This window comes from Danio rerio, chromosome 14, assembly GCF_049306965.1.
Source record: "Danio rerio strain Tuebingen ecotype United States chromosome 14, GRCz12tu, whole genome shotgun sequence".
In the NCBI taxonomy this organism is placed as follows: Eukaryota; Metazoa; Chordata; class Actinopteri; order Cypriniformes; family Danionidae; genus Danio; species Danio rerio.
The window spans coordinates 13329847-13346883 of record NC_133189.1 but is presented as its reverse complement, the minus strand read 5'-3'; the positions used below and the strand labels follow the sequence as shown (position 1 = coordinate 13346883).

The window sequence follows — 17037 nt, the reverse complement described above, 5'->3', positions numbered from 1 at the left end:
TATGTCCGTAACCCACATTCCCTGAATAGGGAACGGAAAGATGCGTCTGATAACAGACTATGGGAGTTCATCAAATGACCTATTACTCTGGAAAATTAAGAAAACAGGCCAATGAAATGCCAATTGAATTGGCAGAGCTTGGATCCACAGCTAATCCTGCTAAGCCATTATCAGTGCTATATCAGTCAGCTGTTGTAGTCCTTTCACCAGAATTTGCCTGCTGAAGAGCCGATCACAGGGCTCTCGGAGATTCAGGTGCTGTGGCAGTGGAGACAGATGTCTCCATTCCCTATTCAGGAAAACATCACAGCAGCTAAGCCTGTCGCGCTCCTGATGTGCAATTTGCCAAGCGAAGTTTGAGCGCACTGATATCACCAAAAGCACAACCTTCCAACGTCCCCTAGGCCCAGAATATTACCATTACATGGGAATAATCCGAATTTAGATTGGGGTCGTAAATGTGCTTTTACCTAGGTAATATAGACTGGGAAAGTGTGCCAGTCCCTGAAGGGGGAAGGACGTTGTGGAGACCACATGCTACCCACGAGGGGAGACTTGATGGTAATAAAGCATATGGACTAGCTCTAATGAGGGGCAGTGCTACATATGATAAGCAGATTAGCGGTTAGGGAAGACACGGATCTGCCTGAAAAGTGGGAACTTTCCTTGGTAAGTAATGCATATGACATCACCATAACAGGGGAATGCATATAGCTGGCACTGAACCTCAGTACCTCAGTGCTCATACCAGAAAACACACTGAGCCATGCACTCGAGTCAGGGGCTGGGGGCCGCAGAAGAATTCTCTTGGGTTCACCTGAAAAGGGCAAACTTCTATTTTAGTCGAATAGAAAATGCGCACGCATCTCCGAGTTAGGGAGCCTGGTGCAGCAAGCGTTTTTGACACAAGTCTAATTTCCTCCAGATTGACCGGGGTAACCAGTAATTGGGAGGAAACTCCACTCGAGCATATAATCTCAAGAATGTGTTTTGCCCAGCCCGCAGCTCTACATGATCTGTTTAAGAGGTGCTGCATACTCATGCTGAAAAAGGAGGCACCGCTTATTATTATTATTATTATATAAGTGTGCCCTCTCTCCCGGGGGACACAGCTCACCCTGGCACATGGAGTAAAGGTGATGGCATAAACTAAAAAATGGACCAACTTGTACTTTGATACAGCACTTCCCTTCTGCTGATCATAACAGAAAAGAGCTGCTTAAAGCCATATGCTCTCGTGTCACATAAAGCAGAGTGCACGGGCATAGCAATGAAAAGGCTGGGTCTGCCTTCTTTTGCAGGCAGCGCTTGCAGGCTCACCACCTAATATTAAAAGGGGGTGGTAGGAGCCTTGGCACAAGGTAAACTGAGTTATTAGGGAAATGGGAGAGTAGGTCTGTTTGAATTACTGGCACAATTCGCTGACCGAAAATGCCACCGGAATCCTAACCCTCCTGATAACAACGCGATCAGCAGAGCTGCCTAAAAACAGAAGACGTACTGATTGCCTAATGACAGAAAACGAACGATAATGATTGAGTGGCTCACTAGACCTAATCAGAAAAGCTGAGGCTAAAGAGATCCCAAGAGGATAAGAGAGGGGCGGGGACGGATTTCAACATTTCACACCATGCACCTCTGAGGAACCAGCTGATGAGTTTATGCTTTCCCAGTGCGCTTTCATCCCCAAAGAGAACGAGGATGCCTGCATGCCGAACCTTCAGTGTGGAGGGAGACAGCCCGCTTTCCAGCTATCCTAAAGGAAGACAACACAACACTAATCTGGCATGTGCAGGAGGTTTCTCAGAGAGAATTACCACACAACGAATAGACTCCACTGCAGTACATAGGCATGCCTAATAGGGGGCTCTAGCCTGAGTAATGGTGTTAACCATCGCACTGATAGGTCCACCTGGCTCCGTCCAGAAACTATCCATTGAGGTTCCAGAGCCGTGCACATGTGCCAGGAAGTGCTTTTTCTGGGGAATTAATCAGTGGGCCATCACAAGGAGTGTTTGTCTGGAAACTCAGGTCCGGTTGGGCCAAGGAGGCGCAATGAGGTAAGACCCGCTCTTCGTCTCTCCAACCTTGCACAGTGTCTGTGCGAGCAGGCTCACTGGGAAAAAGAAATGCATATTGCGTAAAATCGGGGCCAGCTGAGAGCCAGCACATTTGTGCAGAGCAGAGAAAGCAGCCAGCAAAGGGTGTCGCCGCCCACCATGCCCATCTGGGGACCCGATCGCGTAGCCAGCATTGAATTGGGCTCATTTGAAACATTGAGCGGCGTGATAGTGGCTACAAATGTCAAATGCTTCTAAAAATTTTCACTATAACTGCTGCAGGTCAAGTCCAGTTTCAACCTGAGATGAGAGAAGCTCATACTCTGTTGACCTGACGCACTGGGGGATACGTTTTTGGCAGTCTGATCCTGTGAGAGATGACAGATCAAAACGTGCAGATAGGATTGGTATAACCCACTGCTCTCTGTATTCAATAAAGGGGGTCATAAACCCAATCCTCATCTCGGCTGGAAGGACTGGCTAGATTGTGTCCTTTGCCAGGAGGATAACAATCTTCTAACATGAGGCAGGGGGTGGCAGAGCGATGATCGCTTAAATACACACCCGTAAACTCGGGAGGCCAACAGCGAATTGAAACACATAGCCGAGTCTGACCGTCCAAGTGAGCTACTACAACAGGCTGAACGGTGATAACCTAACTGACAGAGTCCAAATGAGCATCATCATTGGAATGGATGGAAGAGGTGAAAATAAGAGATTGACTATTACCTTCCTCCCAGGATCTTGCGGAGAGGTTGAAGGTGCGAGAAAGTAGCTCATCCTCTCACGCCCTGAAGTCTGTGGCGAAATGCACCAAAGCTGAGAGCTGGAAGACAGGGCATCCCATGCTGGCAGCAATTAGACTTCCACAGCAAGACATTCATTCTCGGAGGAGCCCCGGCCTCCACCAGGGAAAGCTCGATTCTCCTCCTCTCCGAGCGGTTCGCTTTGCAGTCCAATTACTGGACTTAAAGTCGACCTGTGACTGGAGCGTCAACTCTCCGCTGGAGGGTGGGGGGGCTCAGTGCGCTTTTCATCCAGTGTAATGGGTTGTGACGTTAGAGCATTTTCGAGCCGCGGGAGAGCACTCTCGGCGAGGAACAATCAGCACTGACGACTCTAATGGGAAAAGCAGTTTTCCGAGCCCACCAAGAAATGACCTGCTCCATCACGCACAGTTTATCTTTCACCACCAAGGAGTCCGTGTTAAAGTTCCCGACGGTGTCACCCGAAAAGGCCTGCCTGGGATAGGTGCAGACTAAGAAAGCGTACTTTGTCAGCATAGTGCATGTCTGCAGGGTAAGCCAGGGATGGCATTTCCGGACCACTGTGTGGCCAACGTCTTCCTCAGGGCACAGGCAGCCGACTTGAAGGTCATAAGAGCATAGTTGATTATGTGTAATGCTTAAAAATAAGACTCGGGAAGAACCACCCCTGTGCAGCACAGCCACAAGGTTGCTGGGTGCTGGGCAGAAGGCCTGCAGCTGTGTGGGCCCTGGTAGAGAGAGAAACAGATATCCTACGCACCTTAGACGTGGGTCTCCATTTACCACTCCAGGTGGCAGCACACACCACCTGAGGAATAACTTCCTAGCCACTGGCCACCTCTCTATTAAGGGAGGTGAAGGCGGAAGCACATGTGGAACGGGCAGAGAAGAACGCCCTCTATGCCAGTGTGCGCTTGCTGTGCTCCCCTGGGAAGAAGGGGACAGGGGTTGGAAGATTCATCTTTCATCAGCCTGCACGTCACACCCTCTAGTTGGCCTAGCGGCGAGAAGGGGGACAAGCCATCTCCAGCCGCACTGCCGAAGCAGGCCAGGAATCGCAGGCATTATGCCTGATTCGATAACCGTGACCATGCATTGTACCTCGTAGGATGGAAGCAAGCCCGGTCTGTCATCTGAGCATAACAGCTCACCCACCGATGTATCGATGGACCGTTGATCTTATCAAGTGGAGGCGCAGACATCCCAGGGGTTGAACCTTACAACCACTTGAAGCTTGGATGGGGTGCGCTGTGGAGGAGTGGGGGGTTTGTAGGCTCAGAGGCAATGGATAAACCCCCACTGTGATCCTCAGATCTGCCCGGGTGCTAACCGCTTTCAAAGGAAGCAACAGCGGTGGCTGAAGCCATGATCTCAGCTGTGCAACAGCCACGCCCTTACAGTGAGAACATGAGCTTTCCGTGGGCACCAGATTGACTTGCTGGACCCCCAGACCTGTGATGCAATACCCATGCTCATCATCCGGAGGTAGGAACCACCGCATCCGAAAATGCACAGTCAGAACAGCGTCATGAAAAAGATGTGTTGATTGACTGCGTTGCTCTCTTAGGGAATCTGTCTTGTTAAATGGAAACTGCTCTTTTGTGCACATCAGCAAAACGCTCAGGGGACAGGAATCGCAGATCGACCGCCACTGTTGTGCCCTCTCCCGCACTGGTAAGTAAACTTGAAATCAAGTTGGCAGATAGCGAGTCTTCTGTCTCATGATTGGGTCTGAAGCAACAATTCTGGTGAGATGACTACTGATAAGGGCTCATCAGGATCAGCTGTGGAGCCAAGCTACAGCAATTCAATTGGGATTTCATTGGCCTGTTTTTTTACTCTTCAGATGTATAGGTCATCTGACGAACTTCCATAGTCTGTTATCAGACATATGTTGGAGTTTTCTTATGAAGGGGAACTGAATAAAACTAATAATAGGATAACAAGGAGGGTACGACTAGACAATAAATGCGAGAGCACATGACACAAAACTTACACAATGCCAACGCAGTGAACTCACATTGACACGCATGCTTCGATCCCAGCACTAACCGACACCGACTAGACTGGAGCATTGAGAACAATGTGCTGCAAAAAACAACACACACCAGGATGAGAGGGCACATCCCAAGCATGCCTGGTCCTCACACGCATGTCCGTAGGCATTATCCTCTCATGGATAAGCTGTGATAGCCAGCTGTTTATCAGTGTCCATATCAAAGTTTGGTGCCATGGCCGTGCTGACTGTTAGAGCCAATCGCAGCTCTAACAGTTAGGGTGTATGGCCATACAGGGTAATTAAGCTATATAAATGCAAATTACTTACATGTACTTGAGTTTGATTAATGCATTCAAAAAGAGTGCTTTCTTTGAGTAGGTAAAACTAAAGGTACAGTTCATTTATCTGGTTGTTTATATTAAAGGACAAAGTGCCAAAGAAACTGAAATTAACATTTTTCTAGGGTTTCTATGTCTTATATATTTGCACATTTATGGCAAAGAATAGTTTATTTTGATCAATTTTAACATAAAGTAACTGAACATAAACAGAAAATTCTTAGAGTTTTTGCATCTGAACTCTTAATATTACATATAGGGATGGATTTCAGTCTGTATTTGTCTACAAGTGCAGGGATTGAGTTTTGAGATGATACATTACTACAACAGTGATTTTGTAGGGTGGGTTATTGTGAAATTGTGAGACTCTCTCAGGACTTTCATGATCTGGACATGCATTGGTGAAAGTTTATTTTCAGTGGCTAGAGATGAGCAAACCAGAGCCTCCATCTCTCCCAGTCAACCAATGGTAGAAGGGAAAAAGAGGTTGCAGGTGTAGCACTATGCTCAGGTTTTAGTAAGAGCCAGAAAACTCTGTAATGAAGAGGAATGGTTTGTTACCAACAGACTGGCAATTCAAAAGGCCAAATTTGAAAGATTGCAAATTGTTTGATGTGGTAGGCAATACACACAAGTTATTGTTCTCCTCAGGATTATTAAACAAGTTTGACTTTCTCCTCATCTACAAATGTTTTTGTTAGAGCACAAACAATATTCAAGGATTGGGACATAATTATTAGTGATAGAACTAAGCACATTTTGTGTCAAATGTTAAATGTCTTAAGTGTAAAAAGGATAACAAGGCAGACACTATATTAATCTGTGTATGATTGGCCACAGTCACTAAATGCCTTTGTCCCTTTTAAGTTATAGATTAGACGTGAATAACTTATTAGTGCATTAATTTTACTAGACCAATGCTTACAGTGCCACCATATGTCAATCCTCTCACAACATGAAGGACATGCTTCAGAGTCTGCTTCTTGCTCTAAACTTGTGAATGTTATAACTTTTTGTACATAACATGAGTACTATATTAGGAATCATTCTGCACTTACATCTACAGTTGTAAGCTGGTAATACAAAACAGAGTAACTAAACCAGGTGACATGCGAGTGGATTATTGCAGATTTATATCACTGGCATAGTATTCCATAAAACTTAATCAACTACTCTTTTAAAAACATAATAATAACCTATTTAAACAAACACAAATTAAAACCACTGACTAACACTTGAAAACTACACAAATTGTTTGAAAAATTGATTTTAAATTCAATAGAACACAGATATAGATACAGGCAGAATTTAATGTTTTAAAATATCTGTCTTGAGGTCCTCAGTATGTGCCCTAAATGGCTATTGCAAATAGGGTTCCTGGACCTTTACATCGATGCTCACAGGACATCTAGTGGTCATTCAGGACAGTTAGGGGACTTTTGCTTTAAAGAGCCATATTATGCATTAAAAAGGGTCCTATTTTGGCTTTGGTGGTCAAAAAAACACTTTCATCATCTTATAATATGCATTTATTTTACCAAATTATCCCAAAGACTCCCATATGATTTTTTCAGAAATTAATTTGTTTCCAAACCCCTCCTTAGTGCAATGCTAATCTGCACTAATTGGTCCAATGATCCAGTCTGTTGCGATTAGTTCACTGTGTTCAATGTGAGACAGAGAGAAATGGTCATCCCATGGTCCTAAGAATTCTTACACTTTGCTCAGTATTTAGTAGAAGTACCCTTTTGTTCTAATACAGTCATGAGTCTTTTTGGGAAAGAGGAAACGTTTTTCACACCTGGAATTGGGGACCCTCTGCCATTCTTGCATGCAGATCCTCTCCAGTTTTGTGAGGTTAGGTGGTAAATGCTGGTGGACAGCCATTTTAGGTCTTTCCAGAGATGCTCAATTGGGTTTATGTCAGGGCTCTGGCTGAGGCATTCAACAACAGTCATGTATTGGTTGTGAAGCCCCTTCTTTGTTTTTTTTAGCTGTGTTCTTAGGGTCATTGTCTTGTTGGAAAATAAACCTTCTGCCCAGTCTGAGGTCTTGAGCACTCTGGAGAAGGTTTTCATCTGGGATTTTTAGGGGGTGGGCATGGTTCCAGTAAATGAAACCCTTAATCCTTCAGTATACCAGGACAGTTTGGACAGTTTATAACTGTGCACCAGTGCACACAAGAAGGTCTATAAAGACATAGATGCAAGAGTTTGGTGTGCATGAACTTGACTGACCTGCAGCTCCTAACCTCTCACTTTCGGAAAGAGAGAGTTGTTGTTCATATGGTGGAAGAATTGTAGTCCAGGTGATAATGCAGGTTGTTCGCAATCTGCAAAGCTTTGAAGATCATAACAATGATCAAACATTTATTGCTGCTGTATGATGTTAAATGCAGTCTTTGTTTATTTGTTATTTCCATAAATGCATAATTCTATAGCCAGCTCTTCCTGTTAGCTTATAATTATGTAATTTTGAAAATATGAAAAAAGTTACTAAATGTCTTATTGTTCAAACAAAGCCTCTAACAAGCCCCTGATATACTGGATGTGCAGTAAACTTATTAAAGTATTTTTTATAACAGCCTGTCATTTTAGTACAATAATTTTAGTAAAAGAATTGAGAATCACTTACTTTAACCTTCATGTTCCCACTTCATTAACACCTCAATTATTTTATTTACATTGTCATAATTACAAAATGTGCAATTGCTCCAAGCGTTTTGAGAGAGTAAGCAGCAGTCAACATGGTTTGATTTCGTTGTGTGTCTTGCTTTTCTCTGATTACAGTTTGTTCGCAGTTCTCCAGAGGGGTGTATGCCATCTTTGGCTTTTATGACAAGAAGTCTATGAACACACTGACCTCCTTCTGTGGAGCCCTCCACACCTCCTTTGTCACACCCAGTTACCCCATCGACTCAGATGTGCAGTTTGTCATCCAGATGCGCCCTCCATTGAAGGGTGCTGTCTTAAGTCTTCTTTCTCACTACAAGTGGGACAAGTTTGTCTACCTCTATGACACAGACAGAGGTAAGTCCTCCAAGCTGTCTATTAAACTCTAGCTGAAATATGAGTGGATGAAATTGTTGATGTGCTGACTTGTATTGTGTTTTTTCAGTTTGTAGCACATACTGGGCAGAATATGATGGAGGATAGATGCCCCATTTGAGTCCTTAGGGTTTGGATAAGTGCCTGAAGTACTGGTGCAAAGGTCCAGATATCTCTGGATACATGATGAATTTAGAACTGATGTGCCCCAGTTTTGTGCAGCGTAGAAAAATTTGGGGCTCTAAAATGTTTCATGTATCAAATAGCTCAACTTTCTTTACTAGTACAATTTATTTGTATTAGGCAATCACAGTGAAATTTATTCTGAGCAGTTTTTAAAAATTTATCTTTTATTACTAATAAGGTAAATATGAAAGTCATTATTCCTCCCACTGAACACAAAAAAATGTTATGAAGACTTTCTTAAAAATCCAGTTTAAACAAAAATGAATTGCTCAGGCTGGTTATTGCTGATTAAAACTTTACAGTTCTAGTACAGTGTGATGTAGTCCATTCTGGTTATATCTCCATGAGTATGCATGGATTTCCTGCAGGTGCTCCAGTTTCCCCCACAGTCAAAGGCATGCATTATATGTGAATTGGATAAACTACATTAGTCATAGTAGTGTGTGAATGGGAGAGTGTATTGTTTCCCACATTGAGTGGTGTTCTCTCAGTGTTAGATTTAGCTGAAAGTGTGTCCACTATTTAAAACAACTCCTAGAGAAATTGGGGGATCACTTTGCCGTAGCGACCCCTAATAAGACAGGGAATAAAAATGCAAGGGAGTGAATGAGTGAGTGATATATTTACATATTTATGATTATAAGTGACTAATGACTTAATAATTAGTCTGCTACCCCAGGGCTGGCAACTTTTGGTTTTAGCTTGGAGTGAGAATTTAGCCTTGCCCATATGCCACAAACCACGCCCCCACATAAGCCATGCCCATATTCTAAATATATAAAAATTCTAAATATATTATTTTGGTAAATACTTTTTTTTTTTTAAAAGTTACTACAAGAGTATTATTATTATTATCAGGGGTTGACATTAACACTTGCCAACCCGCCAAATGCGGGTAGATCTTCCACTTTCCACTATGTCTCCACTTTGGCTGGTTGGAAATAATTTTTTGATTCGTAGTTTTTTTAAAATATATATATATATATATTTAATTTTATATATATATATCCTTTTGTAAGCAGCAGCAGTCACTGCTTTCATTTTAATTATTCTTTAAACAGATCATTTACAGGCGTAACATTAACTATGTGCACGTGGTTATCCTTTTATTAACAGTATAAAAACATAACAGTATGTTTTTAACTGATTTCTATTGCTTACAATTATTTTAGTTAATATATTTTAATTATTATCCTTTACAATAACATTGCTTCAATATGAGATTAACTCCCCCCTTATGTGTAGTAACTGCTTATCTGGGACCTTATGGACAGATTATTGTGCTTATTTTAGATACATGACAAAAGATCTTTTTAAATGTCAATTTTTAATAAAGAAAAGTTTTGTTAAATAAAAAGTACATGTATATTTATAATCTGTGGCTAAGAAACAATTGTTTTTTTTGATGCGGTCAGAGATAAATTTTGTAAATCCTTAAATCTGAGCCCTAAATAGTCCTGTGAAATAAAAACTAATTGCAATGCGACAACCCATGCACATTGAACAAGCCCTGAGGTTGCTGGTTCGAGTCCCGGCTGGGTCAGATGGCATTTCTGTGTGGAGTTTGCATGTTCTCCCCGTGTTGGCGTGAGTTCAAGCACATGCGCAAACATATGCGCTATAGGTGAATTGAATAAACTAAATTGGCTATAGTGTAAGAGTGTGTGTGTGTGTGTGTGTGTGTGTGTGAATGAGTGTGTACGAGTGTTTCACAGTACTGGGTTGCGGCTGGAAGGGCAAACATATGCCGGAACAGTTGGTGGTTCATTTCGTAGTGGCGACATCTGAAATAGAGACTACGCTAAAGGAAAATGAATGAATGAATATTAATTTCATTATGAAATTCTATAGACAATTGTATAGTACACAAAAAATAGGTTTTATAGAATTATCTGTTGTGTGTTGGCCAAGAATTAACTTTTTAAAATTTAACCTCCTTTCTGCTTCATACAAAACAAAAATCTATCTGGAGCTATGCTTAGTCAAAATATGATCATCATCATATTATTTCATCTTTAGTTTTGTCGACTTCCAAAACTGACTGTGTGCCGACATATGTGCACAAAAAGCTATTACACTATATGGCATGTGCCATAAAATGCACCCCCTTTGAAATGTGCACCTATTCACTTAAATTGCTATTTTTTAATAGTAACATTATGACACTAATGAGAGTAAACCCTTCCCTTACGGAAGGAAGGAATTTTTTTTTAGATGTATTTGTAAACCTAGTGTGATTTAAAATGTGTTGCACTTAATGTTTTTGCTTTATCCATCAAGACAATAATCATATTATGTTTTAATCAATTATGGCTATTAGTTTTTATGAAGACAATCCCAATTAAAGTCTATGAAACAGGGAATAATACGTCAAAGGTGCGTTTCTCGGCACAACGTCTTATGCACAATGCATGATTGGCGTGGGGGCAGCACATTTTTTTTTTGGCATGCATGGTTACAACCGGGATTCATACCAGGAGTGCAAACGTAAGCAGCGAAACAATGTCATATTAGGTTATTGTGTTTGGGGAAATAAATTAATTTCCAGAAGCACTGTATGTTATAAGCATGTTGAGTTTAAAATATCACCATCCCAGTTTTTTGCCAATCCTTTTTTTTGTGGACATGTATATTTTTCTGTGCATATGCATTACAAAGACATGTTAGTACTCGCCTGTCATTCAAGTCAGGTAAGGAAAACTGTACTCCTGCGTCACATTGTGGTGGGCTTCAAAAGCCCTGAGATTTGGATCCTTTTTTAAAATCAGGACATTTTGAAAAAAGAGACTTGTTGTGTTTATATCACTTCAATATGAAAGTGGACACAATATATCTCCACACTGTCCAAAAAGCTTTCAAAAGTTGATTTTGCATGATAAGTGCTGTTGCAGTCCCCTGATGTTGTTATTTAGTGTAAAAGAACAATCAACTTTTGTTAAAAAGATTCATTTTTCAAGTCTTAAGTTAAACAAAGTCCATTTAGCAGATTTCTTGTTCTGGTGGGGCCACTTCTAGCTTAGCTTAGCAAAAGTAAACCATTAGCATTTTGTACCAAAATTTTTAAAAGAGTTTTGATAATTTTCCCATTTAAAACTTAAGTCAATCAAGCAATCAATAGATCACTTAAATAGGACCTGCAGGACAGTAAATCATAAAAGAACAACACTGTCAGAAAAACATACAAACAGTAAACTGTGGTGGTGGTTGTGTGATCTTGTGGGCCTGTTTTGCTGCTTCATAAACTGGAAGACTTACTCTGATAAATGGAACCATGAATTCCGCTGTGTAGAATTGTAATAATATTGTCATAATATTCTGATGGATAACGTCATGCTATCTGCTAGTGATTTCAAGCTGAAGCGAATTTGGATCCAAACCACACCTGCAAGTTCACCTCTGTATGGCTAAAGAAAAACAAAATAAAGACTTTGGAGTGGTCTAGTCAAAGTCCTGATCTGAATGTGAGATGCATTGACATGACCTTAAAAAGGTGGTTAATTTACATTTACATTAAGCAACTTGCAACTGAGGTGTCTTTCAACGATTCAATAAGAAGTGCTAATTGTACAAAGAAACTGTTTCTGCTCAGAGAACTGAGGGCTTAAATACAGGACCTGGTGAAAAACATAAGAAATTAAAATAAATGAATCATGCTTTAGTTGGGTTGCAAAACTTTACTGCAAGACTTTTTTCAGATCATGGTAATGTTTTAACTGACAGAAATTACTATTGCTGACTACATAATGTTGAGTCCTAACATCCGCGTTAAAAATATGAACTTCCCATCGCTACTGTGTTTCTAACCTCAAAGCAGCCTTGCAGACATATTGTACGTAGGGCTGCTATTTTGTGTGCTGCTGTATTTGAATTTGATGATGGGTAGATGGTAGCGGTAGATGATAGTGTTCATGTATCCTCTAAATACAGGTTTTAAAAAAATGTATGACTGAGTTTTTATTATATAATAATTATCCTGTTGATTTTGAATCTTGCACCTAACAAATATCCTCATTTAGAAAAACAAACAAACAAAAAAAAACCTAATACTGAAACTAATAAAAACTAAACTAAAACTAGGTCATTTCAAGATATAGAATCTAATAAAAACTAGTAAATCTCTCTAAAACTAATTAAAACTAATTGCATTTGAAAACAAAAGTCTAAACGAAATAGAAACTAAAACTAATGAAAAATCCAAAAATATTATAACTATAGTAAGCAAGCATCAATGATTTCAGTTTGATACATGCATCGACTGGTAACCAATATAAAAAGATAAAGAGAGGAGTTACCTAGGCTCTCTTAAGCTCATTGAAGAACAGACTAGCTGCAGCATTCTGGATCATCTGTAGAGGTTTAAGGGTGCAAGATGGGAATCCAGCTAGTAGAGTATTACAGTAGTCCAGCTTTGAATTGACAATAGCTTGGACTAAACTCACTGAATTACATGTACATGTAGCAATAGTAGATGATTCCAGTTGGATTGATAAATTAAGTTGACTATTGATGAAATTATGTTGAATGTGTGGAGCAGGGAAAATGAGAAGTTCTGATTTTGCCAGAATTATCTGTTGGTAATGATCTTTCATCCAAGCTGAGATATCTTTTGGGCAGTGCACGGTCCTTTCAGCTACTGTTGGGTCAGGATGAAATGAAAGATAGAGCTGTGTGTCATCAGCATAACAATAATAAGAGAAACCATGTGATTGGATGAGGGTTTCATTGATGTGGTGTAAATAGAAGATAGAAGGGGATCAAGAACAGAGCCCTGAGGTACCCCTTGGACCAGCTGATAAGCCTTGGATACCTCTCCTCTCCAGACAAGTCTAAAGGATCTGCTGGTGAAGTAAGACTCAACCCTCCAGAGTGTTTTTCCAGTGTTACCTATTGAGAAGAGGGTGGGCAATAGAATCTGATCATTTACTGTACTAAAAGCAGCAGACAGGTCCAGTAAAAGCAGAAAGGATGATTTAGAATCTGCTTTGGCAATCCACGGGACTTCAGTGACTGAAAGTAGTCCAGTCTAATGGAAATGTTCACATTTGAAGCCTGGTTTTCATCAAGAATGTTGTTGTGTGTTAAAATTGTGGAAATTTCGTCAAAAACAACCATTACCATTGACAGGGGAACATGAGTAGGTGGGTAAATGGTCATTTTAAAAATGGGCTTCAATTTAGAAACTTCAATTTAAAAAAATTATTTACAAAAAGGACAAAGTTCTAGCTTAGTGGAGTAGAAAATTAGAGTAGGAAGACTTTATGGATCTTCCCGCTAGCCAGGTTATAGGAACTGTGCATGTGGTGGATACAACAAAGCTCTCGGTATGAAGGTGTTGACATTGTAATGTAAGTTCAGATACCTGGGTTTGTACTGCATGGTTAGTGTTGGTCATATGGTCCTTAGCCCGGTCCATGGGAGAGATCGCATAATTAAGAAACTCAGTGAGTTTTGTAACGTTTTGCCACATGGAGTAGGGAAGCAAATTATGCTAGCTGGGCTTGATGGCTAAGGCTAAGGTCAGCGGGGGCTTTTGATTTGTGCCATGCTTTGTCTTTTGCTCTAAGTGCTGTCCGATGTTCTCTCAAAACATCTGACATCCAGGGGTTAGAGGAAGAAGAGCAAAGTGGTCTGGAGAAGAGAGGACACATTTTATCTAGGGCGGATGTTAAAGTAGAACAGAACATTTTTTCTTTCTCCTGGTTTTATTATTGAGATATGATGTGTGCACAATCTCCTCTATAGTTTATGTTTACTGTGTCAAAAATGGTTGAACTGGGAAAATGGTTGCATAATCCACAGCTGATCTTCTGCCTTGTCGAAGTGTTAGCAGCAGACGGGAAGCCTCTCATCTAAGAGCAGATCTGTCGAAGAGCTTCAAGAGTTTCTCCTTAAAGAGAATGTAGTGTGGACAGCACTCAGAGGGCTTCTCACCAGTCCCTGGCCTAACTGGTGTATTAGGGAGATTACATTAGCAGCACGGGAATGATCGCTGGCATAGGTTGATGGCTGGAGCAAGAAAACATTGCACTGTGTTAAGAAGGCCCGAAACTCAGTGGGCTGACCCATAAAACACATAGGCCAATTAGCCCACACACTGTAGCAAACCAGGCTCATTTTGTAGATCCATAGAGGACTCCTGACATCAGAGAGCAGGCAGTCTGGGCAGAGTACAGGGGAAAGACTTCACTGAGTAACATCTAATTTTTCACAGTATTTACGGAACAGGACAAGACAAAGCTGGACTGTTAAACTCCATGAGACTTGAAAAATGAGCCAGAGTTCACACTAATATTGGGAAATATTTCAAAAACAGAGAATCATTTTATCTAGGCTTCCACAGAGAGGGTCATATACGTATATATGTTCCATGATTTTGGTGACATGGTTTAATAAAAGTCAAAAGAACAAAATAAATAAAAAAATGAAAGCTGAAACTTTTAATTCGAAGACTGTAAAAAGTTAAGCCCAACCCTCTCCTAAAAAAAAAAAAAAACAGTAATTGTACATTACATTTAATATTCAATAAGCTTCCATACTGAACTCTTTTTTTTATGAAATTGCTAGCATGGGGGTCCATCCATCTTAATGGGGGTGCAGTGGACAACTTGTATTCAATCACTCCTCTTGTGTGTGTGTGTCTGTATAGAGAAGGGACCACAAACTGGCTTATGTGCACACAAGTAGTTTTTCAATGTAAACATGTAAACAAATTTGTGGAGATGGAGTGATATGGATAAAATTAATGCTAGCAGCCTTCAGTGAGAGATTGTGGAGGCTCTGTTTTGGTTTAAGTCTGTTTTTTTCTCATATTCTTCTTTTTTTCTGTCCATATGACACTGTTCTGATACAGTTAACGGATAGCCAATTTCAAAATGTCCCTTCTTTAGATTGAAAAACTAGTACATCCAGATGAGCAAATACTCTATTCACACTTTTATTGATATTTATATAAATAAGACGTTTATTAAAGCTTGTTTTGGCTCGAGACCAATATATAGGTGTAAAGCCATTCTTTTTTTTTTACAATAGCACAAGAACTTTGGGTGTTTTTTTTTCCAAATTCAGCTTAAAAACCCCTTGTATGTTAATTAGGGATGCACACTATTATGATTTTTAGCTTTTACCTATAATTAAGTTCTTGTCATGGCCATTTCCAATATTGATAACCTACAAATTCATAGTATGATATAATAATGTTTACATAAACTGCATTTTCTTCACCTAGGAGAACAAAATGTCATTTTAGCTGCTCTGGCTAAACTCTGGCTTTACTGCTTTATTATTGTATAAATAGCCTAACTAGGGACTAGGGCTACCAATTAACTTTTGGCAGGAAGCCTAAATTTGGAACTTGTAGCAATGTAAAACTGTATTTCCCTGTTAAATAAGCTTACCATTACTCATAAAAAAATATTTATACAATTTAAAGTCAAAAAATTTTCCTGCAATATAAAACATGCATTCATTTAATCTGTAGTTCATGTAGAAAAGTCACATACTTTCAAATAGATAAATAAAATGCATTGACATTTATCAACCTTAAAAAAAATATGTACCCTTAAAAATAAAGTTCATCCCCAATATTGCCTATGGCATATTTAAGCATTTACAACTTTGATAAAGTATTTTAATCAAAATATAGTAGTTTAAGTAGACACAACCATTAATTTAGTTCAATTGTAAAACGAGATGAAAGATCATTTAAACATATGCACCATGACAAGTACCAGGTGAGTGCTGAAATACTGTGGTAAAAAATAAAAATAAATAAATTATATTTTAAAGACATGGCATGGAACAATGCAATGTTCAGGGCACCTATGATGAAAAAAAAAAAAAAAAAACTTTTGTAAGCTGATTGGACAGAACTGTGTGTAGGTATGTTTTGACCACTATCATATTGGAGTGATAAACAATATGTTTTTTTTTATTTATTTTTAATTACATGACGTTAAAATTGGATCCAAATCCCTACCATTTTGAAATCCACTGCATCGTGACGTAGGAGTGTGGTTTCCCTTCCCTCCAAATATATGACAGACATGAATTTAAATGTCTCCATAGTAACCCTAATAATCATATCTACAAAAAAGGACGTGCGCAAAGCAACTGGGATTAACAGATCTCATCTCTCTGTAATCATCTGCACCTCAAGATTGAGTTTTCTCTGTAATCATCTGCACCTCAAGATTGAGTTTTACAAGTCTAAAACATTTAAAAAAAAATAATGCATGTTGTAATAAATACAGTAAAATTGCTACGTAATTCATCACCACAGCTGCATAGTGTCAGTATAATTATAAAAAAGACCCTTCAATCCCGGTTTGTGGACTTAAAACAGGTTTATTTTGTACATTATCACACAGGATGTCCATACAGCAGTGGATATTAACGTGTATCCTGTCACATTTGCCATGCAAAAAATAGTGCAAACAGTGCAAAGCTAAATGTGTGCATGTGCATGCACGCAAACTTTGACATTGTCAAATAATGACATTGTGTGTGATTCATTATTGCAGAAAGCCCTGAATTAACTCTACAACAAATATATCAAATAACAGTTGGGAAAGTTATTGCTGTAGTAAGGCAGATCTACTTCATTCTTGTCTGTCACTGTGCTGTGTATCCACACGAAGGCTA

General features: G+C 39.8%; 1 protein-coding gene across 7 annotated transcripts in view; it reads left to right on the top strand.

The window, feature by feature from the left end:
- Positions 1 to 17037, top strand: part of gria3b (glutamate receptor, ionotropic, AMPA 3b) — a 301594-nt gene that overhangs the window by 51342 nt on the left and 233215 nt on the right. For all 7 annotated transcript variants that reach the window (XR_002459908.3, XR_002459909.3, XM_005157133.5 and 4 more), the window contains exon 3: positions 7954 to 8193. Coding sequence is in view for 5 of the 7 variants with exons in the window: in XM_005157133.5 (XP_005157190.1) it covers positions 7954 to 8193 (240 nt within the window). In the remaining 2 variants the exon portion in view is untranslated. The remainder of the gene's footprint in view (positions 1 to 7953; positions 8194 to 17037) is intronic.